A 15,272-nucleotide genomic window follows, 5' to 3' on the forward strand; every position below is an offset into this window, starting at 1 on the left:
TATAAGGAATCCCATACAATACACCAAAGTGTGGTTGGGCCAGATAGTGAACCTCCTAATGTGTACATTCGCGTGTGAAAGTTGAATAGCAAGCAATTGGGCATAAAAAAAGTCCAAGAAAGAATGGATGAATGAGAAATGTTGGATAGCGTGCTTTGCAGAAAACCAGAACAACAGTGTGGCCTGTTGATGTATTAAAGGTGAAAGATTTGCTTGATGATATAGAAGCTTTGGTCCAGAAGAAAAACACAGTTCAAGGTTCCAGACACCATGAAATACTTGGATCAGTTCCTTGTTGGTGTTTAACTGAATATGCTGACAATGTTTCCCTCATTTGTGCGCGTTTACGTTTTTGTTTTGCTCTCTTTTTTTCAGAGTTTGAAGCCTTAGTGCATGAGTAGGGGAAAGCTGAACTCCCCTCTTGTTCTTCCTGCTCCTCTTTGTCCCTGCATCCACATTTTGTAACTGCGACCTTCAAACTCTTCCTCCCTTTCCTCGCTCTGGACCCCTCACACGGAGTCAGACCAGGCCTGCTCTCTGCAAAACACTACCAAATACAGGCCAACAGGGAGTCCACCTGAGGAGGAACATACAGGCATAACAGGCACCAGTTTCACTTTTCATTTTTTCTTTTTATATATATAGATAGATATATATATATTTAACCACACATGCTGTATGGATTTCAGAAGCATTCTTAATGATTTTGCGAGGATAGTCTGTGGTCAAAAAAGGTGGTACTAGTGTTGTAGATGGTGTAGATGTTCTCAAGACTCCTTAAATCTTAATTTCCTTCCTCTCTGTGTATCAGGTTGTGCATTGTGTCTTGACTGGTTTTATTTCTGGATGTTCACATGTCAGTGCACTTTCCTCCCACTCCTCCTCTTTAGCCACCTTCATTCACCTCCCTCACCTCAACCACCTCCTCCTTCTCCACCACCTCGTCCTCCTCCACTCCCTGCCTCTGATCAGATCATGTAGTAAATAAAGTCATATAAGGAGAGCTGTGAAGAGAGAAAAGATCTCAGTATGAAATGATAATAAAAAAGAAAACTTGACGTGAAGTGTCTCTTTACTTATTGTTACTCGCAGTGAACACACAACATTGAACTCACACAAATGCAACACACTGAACATCGCAAAACATGTCAATCACTGGGATAGTGGAGAGAGCTTAAGCTTAACATTTTGGGAAACATGCCTTCTTTCTCAGGTTGCTTGCTCACACACGCATATAAATATTTTGCCAACAGCCAGATTTCACAGTAAAGAGACTGAAAATGTGGTGCTGATACATCAGTGAGATGCTAAACAAACAGCTGCTGTAGCTGTAGAAAACAGCGTAGCATCAGTGTTTTCTTCAAATTTCTGGCAACAAGCATACTTCCAAAAATGTTTAAATATTCTCTGAATATTTTTACCAATAGACTCAAACAAATATTAACATACAAACTCAAATTGCTGTACAAAGTTTTGTTAAAATAACCATTTTAGTTTAGTTCAGTCAGGGGAGGATGGCTGATTTGGACATTGTAGCAATTTATATTTGGCGTCCATCACTATGGAGCAACAGGATCCTGGTACAGAACAGAGTGAACATTAATAACAAGAGATGGTTAAGACAGATACAGACAGAAAGAAGGCGATGGGGTGGAGGCGGGTTGCAAAGTGGCTTGCAAGTCTGCAGCAAAACTTATCTGGTCCTTTGTAGGTTTTATCAGCCAACATTGTTGTAGAGGAACTTTGATCCACTCTTCTTTGTAACGTTGCCTGAGTTTATTGAGATTTGTGAGCTTTAATTTATGCACAGTTCTCTGAAGGTCCGATCGCAGAATTTTAGGTTGAGGTCTGTGCTTTGACTGAGGAGTTCAAGGTTGACTGTAAGGTTTCCAGGTCCTGTGGCTGCGAAACAAGCCCAAATCATCACTCCTCCACCACTGTCCCATTGGTAGGAGGGGTTTGTGTTGATATGCTGTGTTTGGTTTTCTCCAAACCTGCTGCTGTGCATTATGGTCAACAACCTCCACTCATTGTTCCCAAAGTCTTGAGTTTTGTGCAGATGCAACTTTGCATATCTAAGCTGTGCTGCAATATTTTATTTTTAGAGAGAAGAGGCTTTCTTCTGGTAACCCTTCTCTATAAGCCATATCTGTCCAGTCTTTTTCTAATTGTACTGTGAAGAACTGGCTTGTAGATGTAGCTCTGTGCTTTTTTGTAATTGTCTGAGCTCTGCACAGTCTGACTTTGGGGTGAATTTCCTGGGGCATTCCCTCCCAAGAGGTTTGTGGCATTGTGTTCTGCTTATATAGTGGTGGTAACACCAGCTGATGATTAGTTAATCAAGTCAATCTGACCAGCAGCGACTAGCTGCTACATACTCTCTTAATTAAAGTACCGCTGTGCTTAGTTTTTCACATCGTTCTGTAGTTCTGCTTAATTTTTGTTAAACAAATTATGACACAGTGTAATATGTCATGTTTTGTAGTTCAACTAGGCTGTATTTAGCTAGTTTTAAACCCTGGTAAGGACCAGATTAGTTTTACCCTGTCCTGATATATAAAACCTTACAATTTACCATAACTGTAGGTAAGTTCATAGTAGGAAGTTTTTACAACTAAAAATTAGTCACTCAAAGGTTAATCAGTGTTCCTTATATGAAATTATTAAAGGGATGTCTATGAGCTAATGTGGGCTGAGACTGCTCAGCTCAGCTTGTCTTTGTGCCCTGTCTGAATTAATTCTATGATCAACTTAATGGTTTTGATATTTAATCTATGTGTATTACAGTATCTTCTTTGGTATGGGATATACCTTATGTTAAAACTGTACAAACCTTCTGGCCATTTCACTCAGAGCATTCACATTTCAGACACGTCACGTCATTCACTACCAAAAATGTACGTCCTGCCTCCACATCCTGATCTCACAGCATCAGTAACAAACCCTGCATGCACGACTGCCAATGGATTAATGGATCTGAGGAGCAGATCTGTCATTGGTCGTCGTGGGACGAAGCTTTACCGTGGCGAATGGGTTTGTGCCTCTGAAACGAGAGGATGATGGAAAATGATATACAACACCACATGCACTCAACTGCTTTCTGCCAATACCAAAACCACACAGACAGAGGCACACACACTCTAGGTTTAGACACTAACATCACACCACAGCCTGAGGGTGGTACATTTTGACAGCGTGCAATGAGCACTCTGTGGAGGTCTTTGTTTCAAGTAAACTTTGACCAGGGTTTATTGTTTGCAGTCGGAATTGGGATTCAAAAAGATGTTCCTTGCACATGCTCTAGTGTAATCTAGTTTTCTGGGAGGACAATTCATAGGATTCATATATATTGGCATGCAATCAAAGCAGCGTTGCACTGGCATTTTTTTTTCCTGAACAATACATAACGATAACCCAAACATGCATTCCTAACCCATGTCTAATTACCTGGGAAACAGTGGGTTTTCATGGGGTCCATGTGGTGATAATGCCTACAAAAAATACAAATGAATAAACAAATAAATACAAATCCACACTTAGCACTGAAGTGTTGCTTATTTTTCTGTGTTAAAGAGACAATTTTCTTTAGAGTTAAACATGTAACACCTGGACGTCAGATGCTGCTCCACCCTTTCTGTCAGTTAGGGGAGAGGTGGGCCGAAAATCTCCTGAACTCCTCCTTGCATTCTGAATTGGTGGAGGGGGAGGCGGTGGGGGAGGAAGTGGATGTTCATTGTAGCTCCTTGTTTGACTCGGCTTCGTCTCCAACGCCTCTTCTCCCTTCTTCTCAGGGAGTGGAGAGATAGGCCTGAAGTCCACTGAGGCTCTACGATTGGGTGTGGCCGGGGGTGGGACGTCTCCGTAACTCTTGCTCTCTGACTGGTCGGCGTACGTGTCACTGTCATTCAGATTGTTCATACTGTGACTTCTTAGAGAACTGCCACTGTTGGGGCAAACGGAGCAGAATCTTCTAAGTGATTCATAGTGGGACAAATATCTGGAATATTTTATTAAAGGATAACAAAATAATAACATCTCCTCCCAGAGCAGCAACCTAAATATTCACCTATCATACAGATTAGATCCTGTGGTTTGCCTCAATATCTTTTTTTCTTGGTGTCCAGTGTCATGCCAGAGAAAGAAAACTTTGTCCTACAGATTTGAGATTAGTATCTGTCTCCTACCTTGTTGCTAAATTATTGGAGAAATCCTCAATAGGGGCAACGTATGCAGCAGGGAACCAGCCCTGACTGGAGGAGATAAGACAGAAAATTAAACATCATGTGTCTTCCTGTCCTTTTACATACAGCAAAAAACTAATTCCTGCAATAGACTCTGTAATTCTCAGTCTTGTGTTTTTTTCAGTGTTCGTGCAGTCTGTCAACAAAACACAAGAGCAATCCTTTAAATCACAGGTTCTTAACCTTTTCCCACATAATAATCATATCCCTCATAATCCTAACACTGATGGTTAGATGGTTCAGGCTTAGCATCGCACGACGATGCGAACTAACCCAAAGCTGATAATCCGAGGAACCCTGAGGGAGATTTCATGAGAGACGGATGTGATGTGCCAGAATCACATCAGAGTTTCTCCTTGTTTTACTGGTTTCTGGTCTTTTGAGTTACTATTATTTGGTTTTACAGTAATAATTGTATTTTTTTTCAAATAGTATCATGAGCAAAACAAATTTGTGACTTGATCTAGGAGCTCAAAGTGGTAAAAGGTTGACATCTTTACCCTTTTATTGGACAAACCCTGCGAGAGACTTTTTTTATAAGGCCATCAATTTTAAGATTGGGTGCAGATGATAACTGAACACTGTACAGACGGAGCATTTCAAAAAACGGTGCATGCACATAAATGTTTATTTCCCACCGCAGGCTGCTGTCAGTGCGCCCATACAGCCACCCGTTGCGTGGCTCCTGGACCAGGACGATGACAGTTTCACCCCTGTTGAAAGGCAGGAGCTTTGGGTTGGATGAGGAGGGATGAGAGACCAGCGCTCTCATGACTCTCCCTCCTCCCAGGCCTAAAGATTCCCCCACTGAACTGGAGCGAGAGCGGCTGGGGAGGGGAGACGGTGCTGGAGGGAGAGGAAAGATGAAGGAGAAACGGAGAGGGGAAAAAGATTAAAAGAATATCAATAGGAATATTTTAGGCATGCATGAATGAATGCATATAAACACGCAAAAATTAATACTTCTAACCTCCTTCGGCTTCAAAGGTTATCAAATAATCACATATTAATATACAGGTCTTATAATTAGTACAGTACACCTCCCACCTCTAGAAGGGACTCTGCCCAGTGCCTGCTGCTCCCGCCTGGCCCAGGACATATCCTCATCTCTGGCTACTGTCTGCAGGAGGGAGCTCACTGAACCTCGCAGCTGAGCAGACACAGAATACAGATCCCAGTGATGTGATTTTTTTATTTGAAGTCTGGCAGAGCAAGGTTTGCTTTCAGCAGGAATATTAGGATTATAAATAAACAAGCTGGTGCTGGTGCTCGATTTAGTGTGAAGATTTCTAAAGAACCACAGAGACTAATGCTGGAAAAACTAAACAACATGTTGTACAAATAAACCAAGCAAATATGTGCTTACACTCGCCGTGAAGCACTTCAGCTGTAGATGATGGATTAAGCAACCTTTACAGCACAAATAGTACATTATTAGCAGTGAACAGACAGATGAGAATACAAATACAGCTGCTGAACTAGACCAGGCATCCTATTAAAAATAACAGATGCCACTTATTAAGTGAATTAAAAATAAATTATTTTAAATAGACTTTGGTTTATTTATTAAACTATAAGAAAAATAAGACGGTGAGACTTGGTTTCTGTTCCTATATTTCCACAAATTCGAACGCAGCAGAGTGTGCAGTATTTCGCTGAGAAACCACAGCCACTATACCTTGTTTTATAGTGCGTGACGTACTCATGTCTAATGTTCCTCCTGGCTAAAAAAAACTGAGTAAACCTGATAAAGTGCTGGTACCTGTGCCTCTTGGTCCGAATGGGTAGGTGTTCGAGATCTGGAGACTTTGGTGTCGTTCACTTTCTCCTTCCATCCGTCTGCCTTCTGCTGGAGAGATGCACCAGTCTGAAAACAGATGAGAGGTGAGCGCCTCATTCAGCAACATGACTAAGACATATTGCTTCAGTAAATAAGACACATGACACTGAGAAGTGAGTTTCATCAGATGAACAAGCTATTGGCAAGATCCCACATGACTGGAATAAAAAGGCTGGGCAGTTCAGTGTCTTGGTGGCAAAAGCACTCCAAGCTCATGGCTGATGGCTACAGTCGGCCTTCCCTTCACAACATGATGGATTGCAGCTGATGTAGCTGATACACAGAATACTAAGCTCCATCTACTACCATGAAGTGGGAAATGCAGCTTATCAGTCCAGACAGTAATTATATATTCATAATGTTATGAAAATTCGGCTATATTAAAAGGCTGCAAAAGTTTTGTTTCAAAGGAAAATTTCATTATAAATAATCTCACTTTATAAATGTATTAGTTGGATGGTGTTTGCAGTGTGTGAGTTTTTTTTCTTATGCATGTAAATTTTGCATTTCTGTATTATATCTAACATGTTTTTTGTTCCTTGTTTTGCAGAGCAGATTGTAGCGAGTATTTCTTTAAAAAGTATGTAATAAGCAGTGTTGGGACTAACGCGTTATTAAGTAACGCGTTACAGTAACTACGTTATTATTGTGGTAACGAGCACGGTAACTAGTTATTATGCCAAAATCAGGAACGCGTTACTCGTTACTGGGATTTAGATAGGCTCGTTACTCGTTACTTCGTGTGGTGGATATCGCGGAGCTTCCACAGATTCAGTAACATTAGCAAGTGGTGGAAGCCAGCAGGTGGATGAAGGAAAAGGGAGGCAAGAGGAGAGACCCGAAGCGGCCACCGCACTTCAGGTAAGAAGTTATGACCTGCAGTCTATCTGGGTCAGATATAAACCAAGTTTAGGTGGAGTTTATTTTCGGTATGCTGACTTTTTCGTACTGCGTGCTAGCTAGCATGACGGAGTTTCTATACAGCTGTGTGGGTGCTATGTTACTGATGTTGAACTTTATTTTGTTCATAAGGTTAATTATTAGAGTTGCCAACCGTCCTGTAAAAAACAGAATCGTCTCGTATTCAGAGAAAACATTATGCGTTTCGTACTGAGGTGAAAAGGAACACAGTTTGTCCCGGACTTCAGCTACAATGAAAAAAAAGACACAAAGCTGAAGCTGCACAGCTGCCTCTTCTTCTCTCATTCTCTCCCCCTCCCTCTCCTGTTTCTACTTCAATCATGAAACTGATCAATGATCAGCTGATCGGCTTTTCTCTCTTGTTTATTTATCGCCCACTTTGCGCCAGAAAGAGGAAACCAGCGGATGTTGCGTTAAACAACAGCAGCACGTTTAATCTTGATCAGCTGTTGTTAGAATTTATTTAATATTAATTTCTAGTATCAGCTGATGTTTGCTGGAGCCACAGCTGTAAAGCTGCTGGTCATGATATCGGTTTGTATATCTGGTGAGAGGGAAACATGCAGATGAAACCAGGAGATGTCCTTACTGAATCATTAGAGCTGAACAGGTGATGGAGAAACAGGTTTACCTTTTAGGTGACATGAATGAGTTCAAGTTATGAACTGTTTCTGAGAGACAAATAACACCAGGATCCTTTTCTATGTAGCTGACAGCTGGTAACTGTGCAGGGGCGGGTCTAGCAAAGTGATGCCAGGGGGCCAGGTAGGGCATTAACAGAGAAAGGGGGGCACAAGGAAATACTTTTCTTTCTTATTCTCATTTAAAATGTCTCGCTTTTATTAAATAATTATCTGAGTCTTACAACAAACAATTGATAGATTGATACATATATACCATCAGAACAGTGTACATCACTGTCACAACAGTGTTTATTTTCATTCAAAGGCTTTATGATTTTTCCTATAATGGTGGGCCGGTCTCTAGTCAAAATGCCCGGGACGATTTTTTTGTCCCAGTCCAGCTCTGTATGCAGCTCATCTGCAGTCTGGTGTTACCTACATCTTCCTATTCAGAAGGCAGAATTTCCAAGTTCTGAGTACAATCAAAAGCACCACGACTGCAGTTTTTGTGTTGGATGTAAAAAGCAGGCTAGAATCATGCGGCGGTCAACGACGGTCCAGGCGTGGGATTTCTCTCGTGGAAATGTGCACATTATTTTTTCCTTTCTGTTGGTAGGTGGCACAGTGCACTTGTGGCAAGTAAGCAAGCTAGAAGACTGGCAGTCTGGCTGGGTATCCAGTTACGGAAGCAACACATTAACAAGAGAATTCTGAGTAAAACCAAAGTTACTTTGCCTAGCAACTAGTTACTTTGAAAGTAACGAGTAACTTGAAGTAACTGAGTTACTTTTGATAGAAGTAACTAGTAATGTAACTAAGTTACTAATTTAAAGTAACTTACCCAACACTGGTAATGAGGATCAGTTAGCCTTGCAGCAGGTTACTAGGTTACAGCTGACTAAACTGACCCATCATCATGTCACCTAAAAGTCAGATTTAAGGCCTTTACATACTGAACACGTAAAATTTGTGAAAATATTTCATACGTTAAACATTTTTTGGGGGACCCACCTATTAATGGAGCTTTTCAATCCGCCAGCCTAATCTTGCAGGATGGATTTACAACATTAATTTTTTCTGCTCAAACTCCATTTTTCTGATTTCGTTGCATGCGACTCAACAGAGCTGACCAGTTACACCATTGCATTTAGCTACAAGCGCACTTGTAGCTCAAAGAGCGCACTAGTACTGAATAAATTATGACAAAAGTAAAATAATACCATTTTACCTCAACTTCACACAGTTAGATGCTGCTCAGGGTCAATCTCTGAAAAAAATTCTCTCCCGTGTTCAAATGTGGTCAAAACTGCTATGAAGAGCTCAAACTGCCCCACTGACATCCTGAAATATGTATGAAAGTAGTTGTGATACAGCTTTAGCTCCTGGGTCAAACCATGAAACTCTCCCTGCTGCTGCCTGTTTTGAGATATGAATATTTCAGTTTCTTCCTTTTCTTGTTTTGAAAAAATCAGGACCAGCTCATCATCGCTTCATTTTTTTTCACAGGGCAATTTTGACAACAAACTTTTGGAAAACTCACATTGGTGTGTATATACTTCACGCAACAACACACGACAAGTTTGCATCGGAAAAATTTGGAATTTCGTTTCGTTTTGTTCGCAACACGCTTGGTGCGTAAATGCCTTTACTGTGTAGGATGGCCAGTGTGTATGAATACCTTGTTAATTAGGAACAGCAGTGACTGAGTGAGGCCACAGTGTTTCTCTGCCAAGAAGCGATACCTCCTCTCCTCCTCCTTTAAGATCTCCTGATGGCTCTGCCGCAGGTACAGCATGTATTCACTGTTCTCCTAAAACCGCACGCACAGGGAACAATGAATTACTGGAATTACTGTATTACTGGACTCTGTGTGTGTGTGTGTGTGTGTGTGTGTGTGTTTGTGTGTGCATTAATATGAATGTGCACAATGTGAACACATAATATTTTTCTATGTATGTTTGTGTAACTACCAGAGAGTCTCTGTAGGTTCCCCGTCTGAGCTGCTTCTCCAAAGCCTCTGCTTGGTTTCTTACTTCCAGCTCGTACACTCTGCGACTGCCCTGCAGCACAAAGAAAGTTTACTTGCAAACGATCTTAAATTTGTAAGAGGTTTAGCAGGTCGTGTTTATCCTAGTGCTGGTCAACCGCTCTCCATCTCTGTCCTCTCACCTGCTTGTGCTGCTGGCGATGCAGCACCCCCCTGTTTCTTATTCTAATTAAGTCTACAGACGAAATTGCTGACAAAAGAACCAGAACCACTCAAAAAAATTACGTGGAGTGATTTTTAAAGATAAGATAAGGGAACCTTTATTAGTCCCACACATAGGAAATTTGTTAAAAATAAATCTTGAGAAGAATATGGCCTGTTTCTGTCACAGATTGCAGATCTGACTCGAAAGAAAGCTTGGAAGCTTAAAATGTACTTTGTTAATTAAAAAATAAAAAATAAATGAATGATTGCAATAGTATTTTTGAAACTATTACATTCACACTGTAGGATAGTTAAAGTTTGGTTTATTTACCATAAACCAAAAAATCTAAATTAGTCCAGTAGGTTTCCTAATTTGACAGGCAGAAAAACAAGCTTTCCCAATGCATTACACTCACATCGATATACTCCTCGTCCAACTTGATATTCTTCTCCATTGCTTGCAACACTTCTATCTGGAACCATCGAAACTGCAGCAGAAAGAAAGAAATAAACTGGCCCAGTGATGAACCATCTGTCCTCTTGTTTAAACACAGGCTTTAATTATCAGGTTCATTGTGTTGTTTGACTAAATCTAAATGCAAATGTGCTCCTTCCTCAGGCCAACTTTGTAATCAGAGGCCATGCTTTGATTATTCACACCACAATTAGGCACAGGGATTTTAGTGTCAAAAGAAAAATAACATACAGGGACAAACTAGTGTCCTCGAGGTTTTATGTAGCTAACTCCGATGAAGCAGTTTGTAAGAAGTGAAATCTGCTTTTACCAGCATCCTACAAATGCTGAGCTCACAAATTCAAAGATTTTGGGACAAATTGGCGAACTTACATTGGAGTAAAATACTAATTGTAGCTGTTTTTACTCAAATATAGCTTAATACCCACCAAGCATTATTTCAGGCATTTTTAGTTTTGTAAAAACTTTCAAACAAACAAAATTAAATTCACAGAAGTAGAGCTGTAGTATGCAGTATTTTAAAGACTGCAGAAATTAGCATTTACTGAGGAAATGTACCAACCACTCCCTCCATCTCTGCAGTGAGCCTCCTCTGTGTTTCTGAAATCTGGATCAGGACGTCCCCTGTTTAAAGAAAAAACAAATAAACAGTTCTGTGCAGAAAAATATTTGAAGAAGGCGAAATCTTATTGGGAATGTCAGTAATTTGATCTAAAACTTTAACACAGTGTAAAACCACTTGAGCCATGAACGAGCCGGGCTGCTACGATGGTGGAAAGTTGGCCAAGCCTTTATACTGTGGGCGCCTCCGGCCTTGTCTATTGTCATGGATTGCGGTTGAGCTAATAAATTGAGTGGGGCTGAAAGACTGCCCTCATCTATAATTCAGTGGCTGCCACTCAATAGGGCTCCTGGTCACGCTGTGGTTCCCTGACCTTCACAGTTAGCCAACCTACCAAAACCACATGTATGCTAGCCAACATAGTGGCATAGTCTTAATAGTAGCATAAAGCTAATTACCACTAAGAATGATAACACACATCACTAATGACAAAGTGAAAGCTTCCATACAATATAGTGCACACACACTAGAGAAAAAATATCTGAAAATACACACACACACACACAAACACACACACACGTGAATGCATGAAAAAAAGGAGACCATAATTTAAATTTACTTTGTGTGGTTTAAAATCTAGACTGTGTTTGTGCAAGTGCAGTATCTCAGTAGAGCACTTTGTCATCTCTTGATAACAATGCTTCTCTAATGAAAGCAATAAATCAAAGGTGAAACCTGTTTAGTAATGAGTCACAAACACACACACTCGTACCAAGGGAGCGAGATGAAAGTGTGTGAAGTGCCTGGTCGCCCATCTTAGCCACAGCGCTGAAATAGGCCTCACTGCAAACGCCTAAGGCTGCAACATACAGACATCGACAGACAAATGTAGCTTTTCGCATTTAGACAAATCAAACTGACAAATCTATAAACTTCATAGTAAAATCACAACCATTTAAACTGCTTCTTATTTTGTCAGTCAGTTCTGCTTTTATTCATTACTTTTAAAAGACTGGCAGTGTTATGTGATATGTGATTCTGGTCTAAGAATAGCCTCGTGCCACTTGGTATAGTTTTACGGCACAGCCCCACTGCCCTGTGGCTGATAGCCTGAATTGTTTTATCAGGCACAGAGATGCATGAATGATGCATGCTGCTTGCACAGTTAACAATGTGACACACATGATTAAGATTGGAAAAATGAACAATGGAAAAGTCAGAGAAGTCAGACAAGCAAATAAAAGGTGATGCACACAAAAAAAGACATCTCTGGAGAAAAAAGGTTAACCACTAACCACTCTACATATTACTGCATGCATACAAACCAAATACCGTCTACAAATCACTAGGTCTTTGATAGGCATTTACAATTTTTTGATTTGAATTACATCTTACAGCCTCCTTCTAGGGTCTCCATGGGCAGTCTTTACTTTAATCATCTCTGTACAATCCTGCTCCAACATCTACACTAGTGCTAACAACAAAATCCACATTATCCACAGTGTAACTGCTCCTTTCAGTCATTCACAACCTCACTCACCTTGAAAGGCCTTGATGTAGCTGTTTCCAAGAGCAACGAGCTTCTGAAGGCCCGGGTTGAAGTGCTCCATCAAGTTCTGCAGAAACACACGAAATATAAACACAACCAGGTGAATTCAGCAGTGACTTGAAGCGTAACGCTAAAATGTGTTTTTATACTCACCTCTAAGTGCACCCCGGCCTAGTTTAAATATACAAAATCCTTCTTTAAATAATGAATACTATACCGGTCCCCAAGTTTCAACACAATGAACAAAAACAAAGAAGAGACCAAGGACATGATGTAAACTCACCGAATAGACAGATAAAGTTGATTTGTGCAGCTGATCACTACTGACTCCAGACATATTGATCGATTTCAGGTTTAACGATAAAATAAGAAAAAGCTGGTCAGAGAAAAACTAAACTTCTGTAAAAAGTCTGTATTCCCATGCAGACTTCTGAAGAAGTTTACTCAGGCCTCTCTCTCTGACCCGTGTGTATCAGCGTCTTAAGGCGGTGAAAGTCACCTTCACTGCGGTCCCACTGCTTCTGCTGTTTACCCAAAGACCAATAACACCTATCTGACAGTTCCCTCTCCTTTTTTTCAGTCATTCGTTAATGAGCTCTTATACCCTTATGTCATCAGCAGTTTTTATGGAAAGAGCAAGTGAGCGAGTGCTGGGAAGAGGTAAGGGAGTAGCTGACATCAATACGGCCGGGCAAGGTAAATTATTGATTGGAGCCCTGAAAGGAAAGGAGAAGGAGGACGGCCAGCTGCCTAACCAGCTGTGACGCATCCTCACACCTGAGGGAAAATCCTGCCACAGTTTGTTTGACTAAGGAGAAACAAACTTCCGTGTTAAAAAGGTACAAATTACTTAAATATAGTTAGATCACAAAATGAAGTCAAAGTTTTAATGCAAACTTTTTTTTGTGCTATGGGGGAATTTATGTGTGAAAGTAGAAGAGAGTGAGAGAGAGAAAAAAGTATTCCTCCTTAGAGTTTGTATCAAGTTTCTTCTCTTCTTTCCAATAATTCTGTCCTGGTTTCTGTTTGCTGTTTACTACTGCTATCTTTTCCGGTCGCTCCCCTCTACTCTTCACAGCCCCACGTGACTTTTTACTTCATGAAATTACCTTTACATTCTTCTGTTGTGTATTTTGTCTGCATTTGGATGCAATCTGATAAGCTGAACTTTCTTTAAGTTCTTCTGTTTTGACTTTGTCTGCTCGATTCCCTTTCAAAAAAATGAACTAAATCATCAGTGAATCTTCAGCCAGTGCATGTGAGTTCTTTATATAAAGCTGAAACAGTTTCAAGTGGAATTATTAGCAATCATTTTATTAACACAAATCAAGGATCCCTCAGGTTAACAACCAGAAAAACAGAAAATGTAGATGGAAACTTGAATTAAAGCTCAGATTCACTCATAGTCACTGTTTTGTGCACTAAACCAAGTACATGAAAGTCTTTTTATTAGGTGCTTTGTAGAAAAGTGTTGAAAACACATACAAAAACACCCAGTACCAGGCAGGCCCACAGACCAGGACACATAATATTGCAGGGAACTGACTAGCTAGCCTCCTAAAAATTATATCCTATTTGTGACAATACTGCTTCATTACATTGTGTTAATCATTTATCATCATGTGTCTGACAGTTACTAATCAAAGAGGGTTTTAAATGTATATAGCTCCTATAAATGATGTTTTATAACTCTGAACTCCTGCATCATGTTGCAGAAGTATGAAAATAAACAGATATAATGTGACAGATATGTGAGACTGCTCTAACCAGCGGGAGTAGCCACGTCTTTCAGAGAGGCCGTGTCCTCATAGAAGACGTCTTCACCGTTGCCATTTCTTTTCTGCTGCTTTTGACAGCGACTTACAGTTCCTAGGACAGTTTTCAAACGTCGATCTAAAGCCGTAAGGTGGGGCTCTGCCAGAAGTGGGGCCACCTTGTGAAGGGGATCACGAGAAAGTGACGCTCTCATAACATCGCTTAAACGATAGTGAGGCAAAGACAGGAGACGCAGGCGTAACCAAGTGGAGCGACGGATTCTGGAGAGACAGCAAAGTTTTAAGAAACAGAAGACAAATGGAAAAAGGAAGTTACTTTAGGATGTTTCGAAATTGCCAAATGACTGGGTAAGAGAATAGGATGAAGAAAAAGAAAGAGGAACAGCATCTGATGGTTAAGGTGCAATGTGATTGTTCTCTCACACTTTCTGAACTAAGCCAAGGAACTTTGTCCTGTCTCCAACCATCCACGCCAGATGGCCCCGCCCCTCCCTGAGCCTGGTTCTGCTGGAGGTTTCTTCCTGTTAAAAGGGAGTTTTTCCTCCCCACTGTTGCCAATGCTTGCTCATAAGGGGTCGCCTTAATTGTAAATCTATTACTGTAGTCTTTATCCTTACAATATAAAGCACCATGAGGTGAATGCTGTCATGATTTTGTGCTATATAGATAAAACTGAACATAATATTAACCTGATGTGTGAGTAATTCACTGCATGTATGTGATAGTCTTGTTTGTACCTGCAGCACTGTTTTAAGGGAGTTAAGATCGAAGGCTCATCTTTGGAGTGACGCCCAAACCTGCAAAAGAAGACAGATCCAGAGTCAGCTATGTCAAAGTTACAGTCTGAGCAGCACCTCTGCCCAGTATATGAGCAACACATCCAGAACAGAAATACTCACGCCCTCCCGTTGTCAAGGTGTAGCAGAAAAGTATTATTGCCAAATTTCTCAAATGTTTCATAGTGGTGCCTGTCCATGTTACCTAAAGAGAGAAAGTAAAAGAAAGGATTTGCTTAATAATCGGTAACCAAACCTGAAACATTTTACATCCTGCATAAATATAAATATTCTGGCATAAACATCTTTATGCTTATGC

At 40.6% G+C, this 15,272-nt stretch overlaps 3 protein-coding genes across 6 annotated transcripts in view; 1 reads left to right on the forward strand and 2 right to left on the reverse strand.

The window, feature by feature from the left end:
- The window catches only part of pvalb7 (parvalbumin 7), a 43,877-nt gene extending 42,819 nt beyond the window's left edge, over positions 1-1,058 (forward strand). For both annotated transcript variants that reach the window (XM_003459353.3, XM_005464874.4), the window contains exon 5: positions 376-1,058. In XM_003459353.3, coding sequence (XP_003459401.1) covers positions 376-401 — 26 coding nt within the window. In that variant the 3' untranslated portion in view covers positions 402-1,058. The remainder of the gene's footprint in view (positions 1-375) is intronic.
- Positions 1,055-13,967, reverse strand: baiap2l2b (BAR/IMD domain containing adaptor protein 2 like 2b). Its single transcript, XM_019360345.2, has 14 exons — positions 12,686-13,967; positions 12,394-12,469; positions 11,626-11,712; positions 10,854-10,915; positions 10,233-10,304; positions 9,596-9,685; positions 9,304-9,435; positions 6,004-6,108; positions 5,289-5,391; positions 4,880-5,087; positions 4,185-4,250; positions 3,607-3,943; positions 3,448-3,491; positions 1,055-3,043 (listed from the first exon to the last, which is right to left on the reverse strand). The coding sequence occupies exons 1-14, from the start codon at positions 12,737-12,739 to the stop codon at positions 2,968-2,970; spliced, it is 1,512 nt and encodes a 503-aa protein (XP_019215890.1). The 5' UTR covers positions 12,740-13,967; the 3' UTR covers positions 1,055-2,967.
- Positions 13,968-14,120: 153 nt separating this feature from the next.
- The window catches only part of LOC112841764 (extracellular serine/threonine protein kinase FAM20C), a 35,119-nt gene continuing 33,967 nt past the window's right edge, over positions 14,121-15,272 (reverse strand). For all 3 annotated transcript variants that reach the window (XM_025907797.1, XM_025907796.1, XM_025907798.1), the window contains 3 exons: positions 15,077-15,158; positions 14,915-14,974; positions 14,121-14,438 (listed from right to left, as the gene is read on the reverse strand). In XM_025907797.1, the coding sequence (XP_025763582.1) occupies positions 14,165-14,438; positions 14,915-14,974; positions 15,077-15,158 (416 nt within the window). In that variant the 3' untranslated portion in view covers positions 14,121-14,164. The remainder of the gene's footprint in view (positions 14,439-14,914; positions 14,975-15,076; positions 15,159-15,272) is intronic.

Source organism: Oreochromis niloticus, linkage group LG6 (genome assembly GCF_001858045.2).
Source record: "Oreochromis niloticus isolate F11D_XX linkage group LG6, O_niloticus_UMD_NMBU, whole genome shotgun sequence".
Classification (NCBI taxonomy): domain Eukaryota; kingdom Metazoa; phylum Chordata; class Actinopteri; order Cichliformes; family Cichlidae; genus Oreochromis; species Oreochromis niloticus.